Below are 23,449 nucleotides of genomic sequence, written 5' to 3'. Positions count from 1 at the left end.
GGGGTTTAGTTTTTTTTTCTTGCTATCATCACAAGTCAAGTTATCCTGAGCTGCAGTGATGAAGAAGAGTGAAAGCGTCAACACTGTATATTAAAGAATCTTTGTATAATTAAAGTAGGGCTGTAATAGTTCTGATGTGGTTACTATGTTATCTATTTATTTAGTGATAAACTCTCATCTGTTTGTTAGAAGCTCTGTTTTAAAACCAGGGTGGACACATCACTGATCTATTTATTATATATCACTCTTTATTATGCCTTTACTTTTGTCCCTGTCGGGATCCTGTAGGAATGATGGCTCAATGTTTCCAGTCATCTGATTGGTCAGAAGTCGGGCTGTTGGTAGGTTTCCTTTGGGTCCTTTGAAATGAACCTGCTCTGGAGCAGGTAGCAGCTGCAGCCCCAGGTCTGCTGCATGTTTTCTATATAATTAGTTGGTTGAGTTATGTATCGCTGAGGAAGCAACATACAGGATGCTGTTAGCAACAAGTCATCACCTTCTACAACGATGTAACAGGACTCGAAAGTGTTTGCAATAAGTGTGAACTTAACTGTTAATTCAGCTCTGTGGTATCTGTTGAAGGCATCACTGACTCTACCCACGTCCCTCAGTCTAATAGGAAGTGAGTGTTCTTGACTTGATGAGGCTGCTTGCAGTGTGACTGCACAGTGAGTCAGATTCAGCAGCTGAGTTGGAGCTGAATGGCAGGAATTCAGGGTCAGCCAGTTTTCAACATGACGCCTGGTAGCAGCAGCAGGCAGCGTGGGTGGGGGGTGTGGTGAAATGAGCGCTGATTATATCTTTACTGACCACTTCCTCTCACTTACTATACTATTCTTTAAATGTAGTCAGCAAACCTGTGAAGTCCTGATGAAGCGCGGAAAGTGGGATCCAGCAGTCAGATTGGATAAATGAAGATAAAAATGAAGTCATTGTTATGAGCAACTACTGTACTACTAGTAACACATCGCTGTGTAACAAAGAGTCCTCTGTTCGGTCTGCTGTGGGCATTCCTTTGTAGCCGAAGAGCTTCAGTTTTCTGTCAGGGAAACTGTTGCTCAGGTCGACTCTGAGGTTTTGTTTTTGCACGTCCAGGACTTTTGGCTGTTTCTGAGTGATGCTCTGCCCAGATTCTTCAGCTTCCTGTCATGTCCAGACCTGTCCAGGCATTTTTAACTGCACTGCATTCTGCATAATCTGTCTGCACAGCCATCCTCAAAGAGGTGACTTGTCAATCACAAGTCATTCACTTTTAAAAGACTGTTGCTCTCCATGAGATCTTCTTAGTATGATGGCTTTGGCTGATAAAAATCTGAAGGAGATGAGTTTGAATTGGAAAAAAAAGCACTGTTCATCTTCCTTCATGTGAAATAAAGCGCTGTCTCTTTACTTTCCAGAAGTCTCTTTGGAAAACAAATATCTCAAAATAGATGTGGAACCAAGCCAACCAGTGAGACCAACCAGCTAGATTTAAAAGTTCATCAGCACAGAGACTGAAGGAAACTTACTATGAAAGAATTCATACTCATATGTACCAGGCCTGTAGGACCATGTACACGTAACAGAATGTAACTAAGTCAATTATTGCATGATAACAATCTTAAGTCCCTCTATTGACTACAGGGTGAGTATGCAGGAAGTAATTAACTTGTCTGGACATGAACTCTGCCTGCCAGAAAGGAAATGCACAATGATGAGCACACACTTCCTGTAGCTTTACATGAAACAGAGCTGACTGCAGCTGTTAGCCCTGCGCTATGCTAACAGCACCTGTCTCTCTGGTTATCCCCCTGGTGAGGATACAGATATCTGTAAGCTCTTCCATACTGAGCAGGTCCAGACTGTCTCTTTATAATATTATTACAGTTAGGCAGGAAAAACTCAACCAGAACCAGACTTGGTCAGGGGGGTAGAACAAGGTATAATACAGGTTTCACATAATAAGATGTATGATAATAGTACAACTAATGTTAATGAGGGAGGGAGGGAACAGAACAGAACAGAGCAGAACAGAGCAGAACAGAGCAGAACAGAGCAGAACAGAACACGCTGCGTCAGTAACATATATTAATGGGCACAGATGGAGAGGGAGAGGAAGAGAGAAGAGCATGGTGCATCATGGGAAGTCCTGGCAGTCTCGGCCCAGAGCAGCTAGAGCCGTGTATTGGCAAGAATGTGTAGATAAAATACATATAATGATACAGGTGGTATGATTCAGTATAATGTGTGTATGTGTGTATATATATATATATATATATATATATATATATATATATATATATATATATATATATATATATATATATATATATATATATATATATATATATATATATATATATATATATATATATATATATGTGTGTGTGTGTGTGTGATATACTATACTGTTTATATTGAGATTAAAAAAAGAAATCCAATTGTAGAAAATCTGTCAAAAAACCACCATATACCATAAAATCTGTGCAGTCGCCTTCTTTATACAGACCTGCATTTGCATTCACAGTCCCTGTAACATCCAGCACCTGTTCTCTATGCAGTCAGAGCAGATTACTCCACAGGGTGTGAACCTGACTCACTTATCTCAGCAACTGTTATATTGCCCTGAGCCAGCTCTGAATGCAGATAAGAGCCGGCACAGGACAACACAACGCTGACTGGCTCACCTGTACGCAGACGGTCCTGACTCCTGGTTCCGTTGTTTCCCCAAACCCAGCAAGAAATGGCCTCAGAGGTTTTTGACTGTGCTCTGGTTTGCAGCAGCATCAGTACAGTTCTTGTTACATCAACATGCAAGTGTTTGTGTGATCCTCACACTGACACGACGCTGCTGGACTCTACAATCAGTGAAAACACTTGTTGTAAATGAATAACAGCCTTGGCAGAGATCACACGCTGCTCAGTGCCAACTCCTCAGCCAAAGCCTGGGAAACAAACTCCAGGCCTGTCTTCCGTAAACACGCCACCACAAGCAGAGACCTTTGGAAAGTACCCATGAAGGGAGGGGCTTGGGGGGCCACTGTGCAGTGCATTCTGGTTGTTGTATGATTTTCTGCTTTGCAAAATAACTGCACAAGTCAGCCACAAAGGTGACCTAGTTTTAAGACAAGGCCTCTCTTCCCAGAGCTGTAAACCTAGTATTAGTTTTTTAAATTTCTCTCATAGTATCTATCAGCATTGTTTGAGTTCTGGGATTTAAAGCTGTGTTTATGTGACACCAGCAGATTTCATTTGTTGATAGCATCACTACAGATCCCAGTGGAGACAGTGATGCTGAGACTGTTTGATATTCTCTGACATTTACTTGAGCTTGAGGTAACGTCCACTGACAGTGAATCCAGGTCCCTGCTGGGCTCGAGCCAGGCGGCAGCGGCCTTCTCGACCTGTGTGGTATCATCATTTCTGATGAAGACTCCAGCTCCCCCTGAGTGGCCTCCCTTCCACAAATCCTTGTGGATGTAATATGACATGATTGTTCCTTCAGTGTCACCTCCTGACCTCCTGAGCCCTAATTTAGTTCCAGGAAGTCGTCCCACAGTGAGCAGCAGAACAAGAGAACAGATGCATGCTGGGAATGGGCTGTTTTTATTCAGTATGGAACAGTTGCAGTGAGGATGATGAGATCTGTGCATTATTCAGAGTAACACTGTTACTACAAAGAGATGTTGTTTTTGTCCATTCTCAGTCATTATAGTGTCTGTGGGCAGAAACCTGATCCTCAACAGTTGCCTCTAAACTTGGAAGAGTAAAACACAAACTGCACAGCTACACTTGGTGGTTTTCTTTCAGCTCTGTGACAAAGCAATCGTCTCCTTAATTGTGTCCAGGTATGATGCTGGGAAAGACAACTACATCGACCTGATGGAGCTGAAGCTGATGATGGAGAAGCTCGGCGCTCCACAGACGCACCTCGGCCTGAAGAACATGATCAAGGAGGTGGACGAGGACCTTGACAACAAACTCAGCTTCAGAGAGGTGAGAGGAGAAATCGATATCAGAACCAGTGAGAGGATGTGATACTTGTTCTGTCTACAACCATGTGACTGTTCTTCCTGTCCTCTTCAGTTCCTGCTGATCTTCAGGAAGGCAGCAGCAGGAGAGCTGTCGGAGGACAGCGGCCTCAGTGTCCTTGCTCGCCTCTCTGAAATCGATGTCTCCACAGAGGGCGTCAAAGGAGCCAAGACCTTCTTTGAAGCCAAAGTAAGTTGACTCCAACTTGTACAACAAACAGAGTGTGTTTTAAAAAGGAGAAATGGAATATACTACCCCCACAGATCACAAACGGGTGCAGTCAGTTACTTTCTAGGTGTGTTACAGATCTGTGCCACAGCCTAAACAGTCCAGTCTTCATCTAGTCAACAAAAACTACGAAACTTTGTTGTTCATTCCTGTTCAGACCTGGTATTAACACTCATTTACAAGTGGACAGCTCTCGTAAACATAAGAAACACTGGACCTTCCTTTACGAAAGGAAAGGAGAAAATGCCGTCCCACTTTTCCTCGCTGCAACAAAAATTAAAGCAACATTGTAGTTTTACTGCGACAGACTCATTTCAATGTAGAAACAACAGAGCAGCTGTTTTATGTTTGTGACATGATTCAAAACTGATGAAAATCTCTGTATGATCAACTGAGCTCTAAAATCCAAAAATATAGATTCTTCTCTTTGAAAACTGCCCAGTTAGAGTCATCCTGAAGAACAAGAACAATATTATTATAACAAAATAATATTTACATTAATGTTGCTTCACTAAATCCCCTCCCACTGTGGAATATACTAAAATGAATTTTCTGTAATGTACAATTTCTGTAAAATGTATAAAAATTTAAAAGGTACCCATGCCAGGAAACTCTGTAGACTTATGTCTGAATATGATTTATTCTGACCTCTGGCTCAGTTTTTGTCAGTAGACAAAAAGTCTAGTCTAAGTGCAGTCGGGTTCTCTTCACAGCACCGTTGTCTTTTCCAAAGTCATTGTGTAAATGTCATTTTTATATCAAATCTGCAGGAGCTACAGGCGAGTGCGTCCTAACTGTTCATAGGTCTTAACATAAATGTTTCTTATCAGAATAAAACTGATTTAAATGAGGAAATATCTGATACATTGTGGGCCTGTGTAGTGTTTGATTCTCACAAGATCCAGGTTCTTTACAAACCCAAAAAATAACAGCTCTTTGAGATTCAGGTCTGCTTCTTGACCCGACCCCTGTGTGTTCTCCTGTACAACAGGTCCAGGCCATCAACGAGTCAAACCGGTTTGAGGCCGAGATCCGCGAGGAGCAGGAGGCCAAGAAGAAGCAGGCCGAGGAGCAGAAACAGAGACGAGCCGCTTTCAAAGAACTGCAGTCGGCCTTCAAGTGACCGCCTCTCTCACCTCAGGACCTCTCACTCTCTGTGCTGTACTAATGCTGTTAGTTTGTCTGAGTGCGTTCCAATGCTCCATGTATGACAGTGGTAGACCTGAGTCCGCCACAGGCCCAAAGTCCCAGACACATTGATCACTAGTCCACGATACAGTGGACTAGATACACAATGAAAACTCATCACTGTCCATGCTTATGTTAATAATTGATAAATAATCAATGATCATCAGTTTGTTTAGCTCAGTAACACAGTCAAACATCAGAAACACGTTAAATAAAGGTTCAGTGTAACGACTGTCTGTACTCAGCTAAATGAACTGATGACTCTCTGACATCGGCCACGTGTCCACTACCAGTTTTTACCCAGATATCACCTGTGTGGCCCCCGGTGCTGGCACAGTGGGGCGCTGACGGAGACGCTCCAGCAGAACACGGCTGAAAATAGGGCTCTCCAGAGCAGGAACATCCTGCTTCTGTCTATAATAAACAGCTTCACCGTGTTTCAGCATCTTCATTGCTGCTGATTAGTATTTGATTCCCTCACCTGTACCTGAAACAACACACACACTGACACAGCCACTTGTTGTGGGCTGTTCAGTACCTGCTGTGTTTGGATCTGAGTCCAGTTCCCAGTATTTGCATAGACTGCTGATTAATGCACTTATTGCACTGTCCTGGCCACAGTGTTTGACCCATATTTGATTGACTTCGTTCATTCCAGAGCTCGTATTAAATCCACAGTGACACTCTGCAGTCATATGATCCATCTATCTACAGTGTTACATGTTGAACAAAGAGCTGAGCTCCACATTTCCTCCGTCAGCTCTGTAGTTTTATATGATGGGATGTGGTGGGTGTTGAGTAGATTATGGTGTTTGTTGTTGGGGATGGTGATTGGTGGTGGTTTGAATGGGACCTTCTGAAGTTCAGATGGCTTTAAAATAAGGTTCTTTTAGAAACACGGGTCTCTTTTGTCCAGTTCTGGTCATTATTCCCATCAGGCATCAGTTGCTGAGATGTGTGGTCCAACCACAGGAGCCACCACAGGTTGAAACTGTCACAATCAGCTCAAAGTGAAGGAGCTACTTCCTGGTTCACCTGTAGTCACTGGTGTCAAGTGTTTCCACCCCTGATGGGAACGGCTGAACTGTGCAGCTCAGACCCACAGACACGTTCTCATCCTCTGGAGGCTCAGAACGTCGCCCGTGCCATTCCAGCAGTTAGACCAGTGCCACTCGGTGTTTCACAGCTTCCACTGCTTCACGTTTCCCACTGTTCTCTCACTGTCAAGTCGTGACTAATGTGAAATCCTTGTTCCTGAACTGAAACCAGCCTTGAATGCTAATCAGCCCATTTCCTGTGGCCCTCACTGGCTGTGAGATCAGATGGTGGGGCCTGTGTATTTTCTGTAATCAGGTAAATCTTTTTAGCTAAGAGATTTGCACATTTTGCACTTACCTGGTCATTTGATGTAAGTGTCTTAATCAGTAGATGGTAGATTTAACTTGATGTAATTTTTAACTTGTTTTTGAGATTTGGTGTTAATCCTGAAGATTGTTTGGTCGACATTAGCATGATAACTACTACACCAGAGATTAGACTGATAAAATCATTAAACCTGTTGGTCACTGGTTGATTTGTCTGTTAAAAAATGGTTGAACTGATTGTGATACAGTCAGTTACTAATACTGATTGCTCCATTAATCGCCTCACTGAGTGACCAGCTAACAGATGACTTCCTGTTTATTATCACGCTCAGCAGCTCTTCCCTCTCTGGTGTTTCATCACATTCTTCCTCACATTGTTTCTGGTTTAGCCTCATCATCACTTGTTCAGTGTGGTTCACTAGTTTCCTCCACGGTAACAGTAACGGCCTCATGTCCATTTTTAACAGTTTATACAGCAACAGTTTGAATTAATGTTTGTGTCTCTAACTGAAGAACACAGACCTGGTTCTTTCCTGTCAGCTGTGGTTAAAAAAAAAAAAAAATGAAGTCTGACTAAAGACTGCTGTTTATTGATGAGATGTGTGTGATGATCAAATTGTTTTATCTTTTACTAAATTCTGTTGTGAGTCCAAACGAGTGAAATGCTGTCGTACACCCACCTGATCTGGCTTCACATGTGTTTAAAACAGATGAGCTGTGTATTGAACGGGTGTTTTCTGTCAAATACTAGATTAGATCTTCAGGATTATCACTTTATATCATCCAAATCTGATGACTTTCATTTTTGTATTGTGGCACAGAGCTATATAAATTCTTTTATAAAACATTTTCTATTTTACCTCTTACCTGTTGAGTAAATGTGTGAGGGAGGAACCTTTGGATACTGTATAAAATAATATGCACGCTCCCTCGGTGTAGTTACTGCTGATGCATGCCAGGACTTCACAGCACCTTGTGACCGAAATGAGTAACCGAACAAATATTTGATCAGAGTATGAGACACACTTGTTTGGGGTGAGGGTTTTCTTTGACGTCTCCTTCCAGTTCGGCGTTGGTGACTCGACACGGGTCGGTTTCGTCGCTGAGCTGGGAGGACGTTCGGGGGGTGTCAGGGTGTCAGCTTGTTGCCTTCTTGTGTAAAGTGGAGGAGGGTCAGTGAGTGGTTGTGTCTTTGTCGGATCTGTCGTGCGTTTTCTTCTTGTGTATTATTTGTGCAGTAAGGCTCATAGAGGTCTGTCCCCAGTCATTTCCTGTTGTAAGTGAACACTGTTAGCTGTCATATTTGGATCGTTGTGTTGATTCGTTTTTCTCTGTCGGTGCACGTTTTCAGTGCCAGTATTCAAAAGAAGCACAATCACTGTTCTTCTGGAAACAAAGATGAGCCCTGTTTCTATATGCAAATCCTTCATCGTCGTGTTTCCTCTGTGGTTCTCCACTGATCTGTCCAGGATTATACCAGCACTGTGTTACAGGAAGCTAAAGTGTTATTTATTTTAAACGTCTTCCCATTAAACATCACCTCATTGATGGAGAACAGTGACTTCAGTGCACACACAGTGGAGTCCACGTATCCTTCTGCTGAATTCTCATGTCCTTATCGTTAAAGTGCCAAATGTTTGAACTACTGTCATTATGTCCAGTTCAGTGGAGCTGTTCACTCTACAGCAACACATATGTGAGTGGAGACGACATTCATGACGAGACACAGTGACTCAGAAAGCTGTCGGCCGGCGCCAGTGTCTGCCTCTCGGTCTGTTGGTACGTTCCATCACCTTCACCGTGTCATGGATCGAACTTTCTGTGCCTCTGTGTGTCGTCTTGTTGCTGCGGTGCCCTCCTCGCTCACTGCTGATGTTCAGAAACTCAACTGTGAACTGTGTTGAATGTGAAAACTTCACTCTGAGCCTGGAGGGAGTGTGTGTGGTCTCTGCTCTGTACAACATCATCACGGAGGGTTTAACTAAAATGAGTTTTCCTTCTATGTTTTCATTTCATTTTCTTTATTTGGTTAGTATGTGCAGTTGTATTGTCTTGTATGCTGATAACAAATGAGGAAACGCTCTAATACATCTTTATTTTGATTTTCAATAAAATGTATCCTTTTGTCGCAGTTCATTGTCTGTATTGTCACTTTATCATTAACAATGCCAATAAGAAACAAGATTAGGTCAAAACCCAGTACACGTCTGGACGGCCTATGGTCAAATCCTGATTTTATAACCATTGTCTGACAAAATCACTAAACACAAATTAAAGCCTGAGCTGTGTTTATTGTAGAATGATGAATGAAAGTTAGAAGAGACAGAATATCTTTCCTATTTTGTCTCTTACACAGAGCACAGCCTCCATCTGGGATCCACAGTAGTTTATCCTTTATTTACCTCTGAGTCAGTCTCTAGCTGTGATTCATCAGAGTGAGAAAACCAGTGTTCAATCTTACTCTACAGTTGCCGGTTTAAAGGATTTAATTAAATGTTCACATTATAATTAAATCATTGTTTGACAGGTTGGTTGGTTTCAAGTCAGCTCAACCTTCTAGTTCATTCAAAATCATTCAAAAACAACTTCTTATGGAGACAAATTTCTCAACTTTAATTGTCAAAATTTTATTTAGAATTTTATCTAAAAAAGGAAGGAAGCTAGCAGGCTAACAACAGCAGCATTTGTTTGTCATTAGTCAGTATCAACAGTGTTGGGAAAGCTACTTAGTTTTGCAAGCTGCCTATTACTTCACACTGGGGGAAGTTGAAGTACAGTAAAGCTGCACCAGGGTGAGGTAACCAGGTGAATTAAAACAGACGTCTAGAGCTGACAAACAAATGAAGCTAAAACCATCAAATTACAGTTATCCAATCAGATTTTTCTCTTTGCTGTCTCCAGGCAGACAAAGGGTTAGCTTGCTAACACATTGGTTAGGAGTTCAGAGTTGGGCAGTGAGCTGACAAAAACAAACCCAAAGCCCCCAACCGGAAGTTGAGAAAAATGTTTTTATGTTGGAAGAAGAAGAAGTTGCCTGCAACGGACTTCACACGACAATATGCACAACCTGGATTCATCTGGAGACTAACATAAGGAACAGACAGACAATCTGACTTCACCACATCTTCAAAGGTCAGGAGTCTCCTCTGTCTGGGCGTTTTGCTTTTTTATCATGCCGGTTTATCTTAATAATAATTTTGCACTCATGGTTTCTATAGAATGAACTGAACAGTTGAATCAGAGAATCTATCTGAGCTAACGTTGTGTATCATGTCAATACTGACAAAAGTTTAAATATTCATATCTTCATGTTGCTAATCTGCTTTGCACAAGTTTTAAGATGGTCGCCAGCGACCAGGTGGTTTTAACAGGCTCCGCCCCCTCAGGTGTATTTTTCTGCTCCTCTGTTTCACAAAACAACCAAAACACATCGCACTGCAATTTCAGAAAATATCTTCATTAGTTTGGTAACGTGCTGAGAGCAACTGCGTCCCAGTCAGGTTCATCACTTTTTATTGTCCCCTGGAAACACTTCCGGTGTGTTGGGAGTGTTTTCAGCGCGTTCGTCTATTTGGTTTTGCTGTGAATATGTGCAGCACATAAGTTGTTGTTCTCTGAATTTGCTTGTGTTTTGTCTGTTTGCCTGTGTTTTCCTTCTTGCAGTGTGTTGAGCTCTCAGGACCACTGTGTGTAAAACAAGAATATTTTTATATTTCCTGAACAGAGGTCAGAACCTCCTCCTCAGCCTGGACTCTGATCCTCCAGCTTCACATGTTAGAGTTAAATCAGAGTAAATGGCCAATTGGCAACTGGAAGCGTGTGTCCCCCCCATGATGGGTTTATTATCGGACATAGGTGATGTCTGCTCACTTGAACAGGTGTGAGTTTCCACTAGGTGGAGCTACGTCCCAAACATACGCTATAACACAAAACTGCTGCTCTTACATCACACTCATCACCACAGCGACACAACAAGCTGTGCATGTCTCCTTTTAGTGGTAAATGTTATATAATAATAACAATACTACTACTAATGATAATAATAATAACTATTGTTATTAATAATAATAATTATTGTTGTTATGGTTTATAATGATATACTTCCATGTTGAACAGAATTGAGTTGGTTGGATGTAGAGGACAAGCACAGAGCAGTGAGTGGTGAAGAGAAGAGTGATGGGATTTTAGACAGAATATTATTTCCAAAAGCTCCGGCACCATGACAGTTTGTGTGCTCAGGTGCTCGAGCGTGTCTGCAGATTTCAATAATCAGTGTGAGTAAATATGCACAGTGTCTGTCAGTGGAAAGAAAAAAAAATGTTTGTTTTAGACATTAAATATGTCAAAATACAAATAATTAACAAACTATATTATTCTGTTGATGAAGTGTGTGTTTAGATTATAGACCATCAGCATTAAGATGTTGAGTTGGTGCTGCATTAATTAACTGTTAATTATTGTCCAGCTCCAAAAAATCTTGAATCCTTCACCTCCCATCATGCAATTCAGTGGCAGGTTTTTGACGCTCTCTGACAACAACACACACTCTGACCACCAAGCAGAGATAACTCTGATAACATAGGTTCCACATCCTCTGTGATGCCTCAGTAAGTAACAGATAGTAAAGAACTGAGTTATCACTGACAAAATATGTGCAGACATAGTGATTTGTAAAGTAAATTAGATGAAATGAACTGACTGTGCAAAACTGTTAATGCTAATGCTAATGCATGTTAATGCATAACTGTTATAGATTTTATATTTCAATAAGACTGCATGGTATTGGTATTGCACACAGCAGCAGTGAACAGTGTTTTGCAGAGTTGACCAATGACATCATAAAAGTTTTATGGGACACAGAAGCAGGTAAAAGCACTGTTAGTGTCACAGTGCTGTGTCTCCCTGTGGACTCTCAGGTAACAAGCCTCTCTGCAGTATCACTGAGTGTCAGCTCCACACGATGGCTAATGTTCTCTGACAACAGCCTCTCATGACGGACCAGGGCGACGCAGGTAGGAACCGTCTTTATTCTCCTTTAGATTCTACTGTGTTATCTGACGTGTACACGGCTGCATGAACCTGCTGCTGCTTCTGATGTGGAGTTAAATTTAAACAGGCTGTGTAAACTCATGATCACACAGTGATAAGGATGTTATTGAGATATGCAGTGTCTGCATTTTCAGAGTTTGACAGTTTTGCAAATGTAATTATTTCTCTACGTCAGTGATTATTATTATGAAAGAAAAACCAAGAGAACAATGTCAGTGCTCTTTACAAATTCATACAAGCACCAGTGTGTAAACTGCACAGCTGTGTTTTTCCTCTGAACAGTTTAACACTTGTTGTGCAGCCAGTCTTTCATCAGTTTCTACATTTTCTAGTTCTGTAACCCGACACCAGGTCTTTTCTCTCCTCTGTTCTAGTTCAGTGAGATCGATGATCATTTTACACTGAATCTCTGTCACTATCATTATCTGCTCTGTGACGAGTCATGTACGTGTGCCCCTGCTCACTGACGGGATAGATATTCACTTACATCTCCACTTCATCGACCTGTCTTCACTCTGCTGTCTCTGTCTGCTCTGCTCTTTGATTTCAATCCCCCGTCTCATGATGCCGACTCTGTCTTCGTCCTCTGCCCCCCCGCCCTCCTCCTCCTCTCAGCAGCTGCCCAGCAGGCAGAAGCAGCTGGGGCTCCATGTTAGATCCACAGGTGCTGCCGTCCATCAAGTGTTTTCATGCTCTGCTGCCGCTTCCTCCTGAATACACCTCAGCTCTAGACCATCATGTCCATCAGTGGCTCATTACCTGACCACAGTCCTCACACACACACACAGATCCAGCTGAACAACACTCATCCACAGAGCAGCAGTCACAGAAAAGGTCAGTTCAACATCTGTGGTGTTATGACAGGACAACCTGGGTGAGCCATTACTCATCACTCATTACCCTCCTAATATCATGATCTGACTCAGTATTCAGTGGTGACACCGTTAATCATGACTTTTCTGTTACTTTAAGATCTTTGTACCTCGTAAATGTCACTGGCATCTTGTTGAGACTTTGTCTAACTGTGATTTTACCATATTCATGAGCAGCCTCACACAGTGTCTGATCAACATTTTCTGTTCAGGGATTAGAGATGGATTCTGACCACAGGTCCCATTTTGGACCCAGTTCCCAGTTACTTAAATAACTGGTTTCATGCAGCTCTGCAGCCAACGAATCCTGGACTGACACATTCTCTGTTGTGTTAGTCTTTGTTTCCTCTGCCTCTGACACAACAGACAACAGCAAAGACTGAGCACTTTATTAGGAACACTTCACTAACACTGGGTAGTTCCTCCTTTGCTCAGTTCTTCATGTTATGCATCCAGATCCGGACTTCCCTCTGAGACTCTGCTCCATGTTGACTTGACTGCTTCACATCATTTCTGCAGATTTGACAGCTGCACATTCAAGCTGCCAATCTCCTGTTCTAACACATCCCAGAGGTGGTCTACTGGATCCAGCTCTTGAGGCCACTGAAGTCCTCTAAACTCACCGTCATGTTGATGAAACTAGTTTGAGACGGCTTTTTCTTTGTGACATGGAGCATCATCCTGCAGGAAGGAGCCGTTAGAAGACGGTGAACTGTGGCCATGAAGGGATAAACGTGGTCTGCAACAATACTCAGACACACTGTGGCATCCAGACCATGACTGACTGATGTTAAGAGGCCAGAGTGTGACAAGAGAACCTTCCCTACACCATTAAACCACCACCACCAACCTGGACTGTTGACAGCAGGCTGAGCTGCTGCCTCGGCAGAAATCCAGATCCATCAGACCAGGTCTTCACCTGTCCAGTGCTGGTGAGCCTGTGTCCACTGCAGCCTCAGGTTTCTGTTCTTGGTGACAGGAAGTGGAGCCTGATGTGTAAATATCTAGCCAACTTGTGGCATTTTTGACAAGCTGCTGCAGTGCAACAGTTCACCATCAGCTAATGTGAAGCGCTTTGTGCAAAACATTGAATTGATATTCACCGAATGAGAAAGAAGAATGAATATTATTTTCACTGTGCAGCTGCAGCACAGCCCAGCAAGAAGCAAACTGAGTGAGCACAGGGTTAATGGGTAAAAGGTCACAGAGCAGAGATCAAATATACTGTATGGTGAAAACCCTACAACCCCCTCGGCTCAGCAGTATGTGCATGGTTTATGTCATTGTGTTAGTGTTGTTTCCTGTCTGGTAACTAGTCCATACATTACAACAATTACAAGAAGAAATATATCAAGTCAAATCTTTAGTTTTATGAAACGATTTAAATTTGTTTTGTTACATTGCTGAATGAAATAAAAACCTCACCAAACTGATTTAAAAGATTCAATAAGGAAGTATTAAGATTTCATAAACAGATTCTGAACTGAATTTTGTTTGATAAAATCCTATTGAAGTTGATCCCTCTGAAGTATTGAGTGCTGTTTTGATGTTTTTGATGTGATTTCTCTGTCAGATAATGGAGTCCACGCTGAAGCCTGTTCAAGTCACTCAAACCCCATCAAGAGTTTAAGGACTCACAATGAGCTTCACAAGGAGCTGCTGCTGGCCCATAAGAGGTAGACACCATACAGGAGCAACAAAACGGTCTCATCCTGTCCAAAACAGGGGCAAGTGACCCCCCATGGTTTCATTACAAACAAACATTATTCCTTTGTAAGATGAGGACATGAACAAAGGGCCTTTAAACTGCCTTAACTCGGCTTTATGTAAGAACATATTTGCCTTTGTGTCCATCATCAAAATGCATCTAAAGCCCTCCTCTGTCATTCTTCTGGAAAGCAGCTCTCATTAAGAATACATGAGAGTCTCTTTCTCTCACAAAGTTGCAATCATACACCTTCTCTCCATGCTGCTGCAGTCCTTTAAACTGGGGGAACCTGAAGCAGTGTAAAGTGATATGTTAACAGGAGGACAGACCTGGCTCCACCACTGCTGTGTCCTGATAGCAAACACTGCACCAGTGAAAGCTGTGGATCTTTGTGCTGCATCTGTTAATCTGACAGTTTCCAAAACTCATACCAGAAAGAGGTTTCACCTGATCTTAAACATTAATCTGCTTTAACATTTTAAGTTTATGATGATCCTGATATTACTTATGTGCCATAAGACATTTTTAATTCCTGATTTCCAACTTCATAATTTATTATGTAATTTATGACATTTATCATACAACCAATAGCTGGAGAATGGAAATGTTTTGTTTTATCATCCCACAGATTTTACCCAATTTGTGTGAAGGATTCATTTTACCACTGCATGATTTTAAAATATTCAAATAAGTCAAAGTAATTTATTCATCAACGATTGACCCAGTTTTATCATTCATGGGGAACAACCATGTCACTGCTACCTTATGTTTCTTACTATGAATTTATGAATGAATGGGGAAGTTCACAGAGGCCCACATGTGGTACAACACATTATTTCATAAAATAAGTTACCATATTACTCATGGTACATACGGTAATACAATAATTTGCCTGAGATTCCCATGTCGGAGAGTAAAGACAACAGGATGTGGTGGTTCACTGTATCAAAGGCTTGTTGGTCCAGCAAGATGAGAACTGAAGACTGAGGTTTCTGTAGTCTGGTTTCTTTAGGGTTTCTGTCACAAACAACAGAGCTGTTTCAGTGCAGTGGTCACTCTTAAAGCCCGACTGATTTGGATCAAGGATCAAGGTCGTTCTGTCAGAGGAATTCTGAGAGCTGCTTAAAAACTGCCCTTTGAAACACTTGGATAAGAAAGGAAGGAGTGAGAATGACAAAATAAAAGACCTCCCAAACAGTAATCCACATTCATATCTAGAGAATATTAAAAAAAACCCTGAAAAGCAACATCTGGATAATTTGGAAGCAAAAAAGTTTGGTAACCTGTTGGTAAAAACAAAACCCTTTCAACCATATTTCCTCTCTAGGAAAACTATACATTGTTATACTGTCTATAAACCGCCATCTTTTGACTTGTCCACCATGTCTAACTCCAGCTGTCTCTTCCTCTATGGGCCAAGGGGTCTGGCTCTGAGCAGCAGATCTGAACTTCAGCAGGTACTGGAGAGGAGGAAGAGGGTGCAGAGTGACCAGGAAGAGGAGGGACAGAGCAGGAGTCCTCTGGAGGATGTGCTGCTGAGACGTCAGCAGAAACAACTTGAGGTAATAGATTCTGTTTAAAGGTTACAGGTTATCAACAATGACAGGAAATGCTTCTTTGAATCTTGTAAAAGTATGATTTGAAGGTGGTGTTGTACTGTTCTGATAACACTGAAAGTCAGACAATACATTTTTCATCCATTACAGGTTGTGCTCAGGTAGTCATGGACAGGTGTCACCTCGTTCTATACGTTGAAAGGTCACTGGCATACAAGGTCAAAGTTGAAATTAGCTGAACTTTGAACGCAGCACAGACGCGAAATTCGGGCAACACACAATGTCAATGTCAGAATTTCCATCCCTGCAGGTGGATCTACTGCCGATCAGTTAGAAAGGTTTACAGTGTGTCTACATGGAAGTGTAACTAAACACACAATTTGTCTAACTGGTTGAATAGGTGGTGGTGTAGAGCCACTGCCTATCCTAGACTCTGGGTAAAGGCCATCGAGAAACCTCACATTACTAGATTGCTACAGTCACAGTAGAGTGTGTGATCATGGTTAGCCTTTGAAAACTAGAGTAACTCTTGCCCGTGTCTTGAAATAAAGATCTTTTTCATCTTTCATGAATATGCAGTGCCAATGCTTCTCTTTTTGTCTTATCAGAGAGAGAAGGAACAAGAGGAGAAGCTGCGAGAAGAAGCCCAGTTGATGGAGTTTGTTAGAGTCCGACAGAACCTCAGAAAGATCAGCTCAGCGATCCAGAGCAAGGCTGCGCATTTCTGAAACGCTGTAGAAGAACGCACCCAAAACGAACTCTGGTCTTATCAGAGTTTATTCAACATCTACTGCCCCAAACGTGCAAGAACAACAACATGGTTTGTGCTCAAAGACAATAAGTATAAATGGATTTAAGACTGGTTTTTAAAGGTGGACAGATGGAAACAATCTGCTTTTATAGCTGTGCAAAGAAATGAGTAAGTCAAATATTTGTAAGTAATTTTGCTTGATAGTAGTTGTTCTATCAATAGCATGTTGTGAATACCTGATATCCTTTTAATTGTTAATGTCATTATTGTGAAACTATGTCAAACACTGGTTTATCATTTACTATTATTAAACTACTGATATTACCTATTCAAATGCCAGAGTGAGACATTGAAAAAATCTGACATCTTGAATTTGGTTAATCTGCAACCAAACTTATACCCACAGTATCGCAGGAGCTTTAAAGGGTCCATTTGTACGTTTTCTCTGCCACCTAATGTGGTTTCTTGTCGGGAGTGAGTGGTGGTGATTGTTGCTGACAAGAGCTTCGGCATCATTGTCTTTATAAGACAAGAGGTTATAGTACGTCCTCAGAGCAGTGCTGCTTCTTCAGGCCAGATTAGAGACTACAGTGAGTCGGTATCGGAAAGTGACAAGACCAGCTGGGGCTAGCTGGTTAGCATGCTAGCTTAGGTAGACAAAAAGATACAATTGAGACAAGAGTTAACATTGGTGTTGCTTTCCACTGCTGGAGACAGCTGTTGGTGAGTAAAGGGATGAAATTTGAACTCACAGCATTTCTTCTAGACTGTTAAATAAGCAGCCACTGTTAGCATTAACAGCTATGTAGCAAAACTTACAAATAGTTCCTTTAAAAACCTCCAGAAAATATGACGAGATGATGAGAGTATGATTTCATACAAAGCAACAGGAGACCTACAGTATTTCCACATCCCTCTTTACTGTTGATGATGGTTCTCACACAGTGATCCTGCCTGGAGGGGTAACCACAGACTGTGTAAACACTGACATAGACTCCAGGTCTGAAAAGTGAAGCCAGTGCTGAAGAGCCTTAAAGCCTCATTCTATCTAATGACCATCAGGGGCGACTCCACTGGTTGTAAACAGAGTCTGATTGTATTGAAGTCTATGGGAAAATGTCTCTACTTCTCACTGATTTATTCCCTCAGTAAACATTTTCCTGACGAGTTTATGTCTCAGTCTCTAGTTTCAAGTCTTCTTCAATACAACATGATGTTAATTTTTTAAATTATTTAAAAATTTAAATTTATTATTGTGTGATTGACTCAAAATCTTATGTTGAATCCTTGAATCCTTTCCTCTGAGTTATATCTATAAGGATGATGAGATTTTTAGTACTGTGATGTTTTCACACATGCTACTTCCAAGCTGACACGTGCAGTGCAGATCATCAAATCATTATCACTCATGAGGTTTTCACTCCTCATCAGAGAGGCCACATAAACCTGGAAACTGTGCATAGCCAGTTAACCACATGAGGTGTTTAAAACACAAAGTCCCTAACATTTTTTTTTATAGTGCCAGAGACATACCCCCCCCCCAATGCATATACATATCTACACCTATGGCACTTTGTACCCCAGTAGTAGTAGTAGTAGTAGTAGTAGTTGTCCTTTTAATAAATACACAGAGTGTCTGAAAAAGACCCGTCCCTGTTGGAGCGAGCAGAATGACAGAGTTTTACCTCACTTTCTGCTGTTACAATCACAAGCTTTTAGTGCACATGCTAGTTTTAGTGCCAGGATAAATAATTTACTTGTGAGATTATTTTTCTGTCCTCTGCAGTGCAGACAGGGTTGTGATAGGGCTCTTTGTGTGCCGTGTGACCGAGTAGGAGGGAGTAGAAAGCCATATTAACTCCTCCACCAACTACTTCTAAAGCAATCCAGAACCAGCTCTGCTCGGCACTGGACTGAGTAAAATAAACACTGTTTTCTCTGGTCATCACCGAGCTCGATCATGAGCAGTGTAGTCCAGAACCCCTACATTGGCCGAACGCCAACCAGCCGGGTGAGTAGCTCCTAGTGGTTGGGATGGATGGGTCGATGATGGGAACATACATCCTGTAGTGAAACAGGGAGGATCGTGGTGGCCCGAGATAATTGGTTCATTGATGTCTTTTCCTCCTGTTTGTTGAGACGCCACCGTTCTTCTGTTGAGTCTCAGAGAAAGTAGCTGGATGACGTCATTGTCGTCAGGATGCAGGAAGAGACTCTTCAATTATTGAATGGGTGGTGGTTTTCTGGTGTAGCTGCTTTAGCAGGCTAGAAAAATGGAGAAAGCAGAGATGGGACACTGGTTTTATTTGGATGTGTGCGGACGTCGTAAAGATTATTGTGCAGCTGTGTTTATAATCTGTGGGTTTGTGAGCATTTGTTGCAGTTTATGCAAATATCACCTCTCTTTAGGATTATAATGTTCTTGACTTGTGCTTAGTGCATCATAATATATACTGCTAATATTGGCTGTGTAACCCCAGCACTGCAGACATTATTCCATCGCTGAGTCATAGTTTTTTCTAAACAAACCCAACAGGAACAGTGAAGGCAGTGTTTCTCTCACCTGATCCAGCTGCAGGTTTTTGCTTTTCGCTGTCCCACATACTGGAGTCCAAGGAGCTGAGAGAAACAGTCAGTCTATGTAATTACACACTAAATATACTGGTGGTTTTAATTATTATTAATCAGATTTGCACCCATTTGAAAATGTTTTACTCCAACATACAGTCTGCCCAAGCAGCTACAGCGACTACACTTCAGTCCTGACAGTGGGTGAGAGATGCTGCCAATGACCAGTTGATCAGTTAATGATAATTCAGATCAGTGAGGTTAAACCCAAGAGGAGACAAGTGTACGGGCTGATCTAATGATGTGTTTTCAGCTCGGTCCGTTGGACCTGTTCCTGTGAAACAGATGGAGATTGTGTGATAAACATCAGGAACATACAGCGTGGCAGTTCTGTCCATGTGCATGCTCCCCCTCTCTTGCATGTCCACTTGTGCACTTTCTCTTCAGTGAGTCATTTCAATAACTTTTAAATATAACTGAATTATTACTCAAGCAAAACTCATAATTTTAGATGCTGTAATTCAGGACCCAGAATGAACCCTTAAACAACCGACCCATTAGTGTAACTTTCTCTTTATGTTCTGTTTATGACTGAATGCAGTGATGGATGATCAGTGCCCTGACTCCTTTGGTTGCTTTGATTCAGTGGGACACTTGAAAAACTCAAGCCTCATATCATGCTTGATATTATATATATTATATTATATATATTATGTTTGTATTGTATTTTATATTATAATATTTATTTATTATTTATTATAATATTTATATTAGATATAAAACCTCTTTGTCCTGTCACATGAGGAAAAACACGTGTTCATTTTTTCATTAAAACCTCTTAACATCCACCTGTTTTAACCTAATTTTCCTGTCTTTGTATTATGTAAATGAAAACGCTTATAACTGAAAAACTGTAAGGCCAAAATGTATTTATGAGACGTCCTTTGGAAGGTAACAGCTTCTGAAAATTAGATTGTTTTGCATGGGACGAAAACCCAACCTAGTACATGGTATTTTTTTTTTCGTGTGTTTTTGGTCCTTGCTTGAAACAAAGGCACATTTGATAACTATGAAAACCATTATATTCCTTCTACAGTTTGTCAAAAACTAAAGTAAATTAAACATGGCATCTTCAAGCATGAGGGCCCCTTTGAGAACCTGAAGATTGCATTGGTGGATATGACTGAAAATGTGCTGCCTGGTTAATTAAACAGCAAGAATTCATAGTACTAACCCTTCAGACCTCAAACTGATGATATAAGAACTTGTAAACAAGTCCCTGTCACTAAAGTCAAGGCATAAAAGACAAGGGATTGACCCAGGTGTTAGGTCACCTGGCTGTTGTGTCGACTGCACAGCTCAGACACACACACGATTAGTTCGAATGGACAGGAAACAACTAAATGTTTTATTACAAGAAGGAAGAAACTGCTTCAACACCAGCTCAAATAATCCAAGCAGAGCATGAATCAGTGAACTGCTGGCTCAAAGGAGAAGAGAAAACCGAGTTGAAAAGTAGAAACCACTAACAATCACACCTAAAACCTGACCAGGAGCTGGCTGTAGAAATCAGGATTAGAACTACTAGACTGGAATATGAATTTGCACTTAAAAAGTGGGGCTCCACTTTCAGTTGAAGGGAAACCAAATGAATCAGTCTTATAATCATGTTTATGACAGGAGCCTGTGGATGTGTCAGGATGTGTGTGTGAGAGAAAGACAGAGATGTGTTTAATTCTGATGATTTTTCTTAGTGAAATATGTTTCAGTTTGTTGAATGAAGCATCGTCTCTGTTCAGTGAGTGTTTGTGCCTTCATACCAAAGATCACCCAAAAGGTCCGAGAGTGGTTTTCTTGTCAAAATATCGGCCTCTCCAGGGCTTTGATGGATCTCTCACACAGATTTCACAGCAGCTTTTGACAGACACTTTCCTGAACTGACTTCTGATGCCACCAGGTTTCGTTTTTGAGTCACGAGTCCTCTCACTAAGACGAAGCACAGGGCTTGTCTGCACTTGGAAAATAATAAAAATAATAATATTAAATTCTGCCTGTCAACCAGAACTGTGTATTGACAGACTTCCACACACATCTTGCTAATTTCAGGTAAACTACTGTCACTGCAAAGCTTAAACTGCAGAGAATAAATGTTATTTAGATGCTTTGAAAAAGACAATTTAACAAACAAAACATGTTCTGTAAAGGTTTTACGTTACATTAATAATGTGGTTGGTATAACAGTAAGTAGGGGTCTGAAACTGAACGAGGAACCCTGCATCAGAGGGATAACATGTATTCATAGAACTGGAATCATATCCAGGTAACTGCTGTCACTGTTTCTGTGTGGAAACAGACAGAAAGCTGTGTGCAGTGTTCTCACTGTCTGATGCTGGAAAATATCCTCTGATTATCTCCTGCTGTGTCTCCAAAACTAAAAGTTTAAACATGAGTTATTTTTAAACCTCCTGATCATCCCTGTCCTGCAAAGCTCTTTATCAGTGTCTCAACTGATCATGACCTGTCCTGTAATAATAGGTTTAAAATGTGTCTCCAGAGGTGCACGCTCAGTCTTCACACAACAAACTGTGTGTATTACACAACTGGCGCAGTGTGGATACCGTCATGAATTATTTAAATCTTCAGATGCAGCATGGAACTGACTTTTCTATCACAAATCTCCAAATTGTCCTCTGTAAATGGCCAAAACGTACCTTTACTATCCGTGGTGCACACAAGAGGCTACAGATTCATTTTTTAAATAAATCTCTGCAGGGAAGAATGAAATCGAACATAAATGCAGGATGAGGAAAATTTAAAAGACTCTTTATTGACGCTGTGAAAGAATGACGACCTTCCCCTCAGCAGAAAGAAGACATAGCCCCTCCCCTCTCCTGAGGCTCCTCCCCTCCTGACCATGAAACAACACTTCCCATGACTGATGGAGTATCCGATATGTGTATATGCATCATTTACAATGGGAAACATTTTCAGGAAGCTGTGTGAGCTGAGGAGCCGTGGATCATCTAAACCTGCATCTTTTCTTCTCAAAAACAAATGAGCAGAGTTTCTTAGGTTAACTGTGAGACTTTCAATTCTCAAAGGATTATCTTGTCTTTCAGTTCTTCCTTCAGCCCACAGTGGGGTGTCTCCCCACAGTGAATTATCCTCATGCATGCCACAATTCCACAGAAGTCCACCCAGGCACCTAGTATGTGAGTATGGACCTCGCACTGTTTCAAACTGCGTTGTCATCTGCATGTGTGCATGTTCATCCTTTCATCCACACACACAAACAACAGAGCACATCTGTCCTTCACATACGATTTGTCTCTCACCTATAAATTAGTCAGTGTTCTTGAATAATGCAGAGACCGAGAAGCAGCTGTGATTCTGATGCAGGTGGTGGATGGAGGAGGTTGAGAAATTACTGTCTGACTCAGATCAGCTGCTTATAGTGTCTGAGTCTGAGTCCCAGACCTGAACTCCGCCAGTGGACCTGCCAACCAGCTCCCATTGGTCACCGTGTGGCCTCGCCTTGCTTCTCTTCACTGCTCCTGCAGGGGAAGCAACAACAGCAACAACTGCTCTTCCTCAGATTAACCACCAGTGCAGGGTGACCAGACGTCCCCGTTTTCCTGGAAAAGTGCCTGTTTTTAACTGTTAATTAAAAACAGGCCTGTAATATTTATGTCCAATCTATTTGCACTGAACTGAGACTCAAACATACAGGACAAATTTCACGTCTTTTAGTTTCCAAACACAAGATGATTTTGTATTTGGGCAACCCTACCGCGTTGATACAGTGCAACAGTTACCGTGGTCATGAAACCAGGACTGTCCCACTTTTTTATGTCATAGATAAAAACATTGGAACCGAACTGGAAATGTCCCCGGTTTTCATTTCAGAAATCTGGTCACCTTACAATAGTGAACAAGTTTAATTTAGCGCCAGAGGCTATGACGTAAAGTCTGCCAGCTGATTTTTACAAGCAAGCTAACTCTGTGAGGAGAACAACCAGTTAGCTCCTCTGCAACAAGGCAGCACTCCTCCATGCACTTGGTAATATTTAATGGGCCTAGCACAGCACAGCACACGATGGATTAACTCTGTGATGTGGCAGCACACAGAGATTTGTCCTGATGTCCAGTCCAAC

The 23,449-nt window shown here is 41.6% G+C and overlaps 2 protein-coding genes across 2 annotated transcripts in view; both read left to right on the top strand.

Moving 5' to 3' along the window:
• Positions 1–8,922, top strand: part of efhd2 (EF-hand domain family, member D2) — a 10,726-nt gene extending 1,804 nt beyond the window's left edge. Inside the window, exons 2-4 of the mRNA XM_071475154.1 lie at positions 3,828–3,975; positions 4,066–4,200; positions 5,231–8,922. Coding sequence (XP_071331255.1) covers positions 3,828–3,975; positions 4,066–4,200; positions 5,231–5,362 — 415 coding nt within the window. The 3' untranslated portion in view covers positions 5,363–8,922. The remainder of the gene's footprint in view (positions 1–3,827; positions 3,976–4,065; positions 4,201–5,230) is intronic.
• Positions 8,923–12,050: 3,128 nt separating this feature from the next.
• LOC139619914 (protein FAM107B) lies at positions 12,051–17,047 on the top strand. The gene is made up of 4 exons (XM_071474986.1): positions 12,051–12,674; positions 14,286–14,388; positions 15,841–15,982; positions 16,585–17,047. Exons 1-4 carry the CDS (start codon positions 12,578–12,580, stop codon positions 16,702–16,704), a joined length of 462 nt encoding a protein of 153 aa, XP_071331087.1. The 5' UTR covers positions 12,051–12,577; the 3' UTR covers positions 16,705–17,047.
• The last annotated feature ends 6,402 nt before the right edge of the window (positions 17,048–23,449 follow it).

This window comes from Trachinotus anak, unplaced genomic scaffold, assembly GCF_046630095.1.
Source record: "Trachinotus anak isolate AG129_WGS33_773 ecotype Australia unplaced genomic scaffold, CSIRO_AGI_Tana_v1 ptg000004l, whole genome shotgun sequence".
NCBI classification, from domain to species: Eukaryota; Metazoa; Chordata; class Actinopteri; order Carangiformes; family Carangidae; genus Trachinotus; species Trachinotus anak.
Note: the sequence above shows the minus strand (reverse complement) of the source record. Positions and strands in the feature narration are given on the sequence as shown.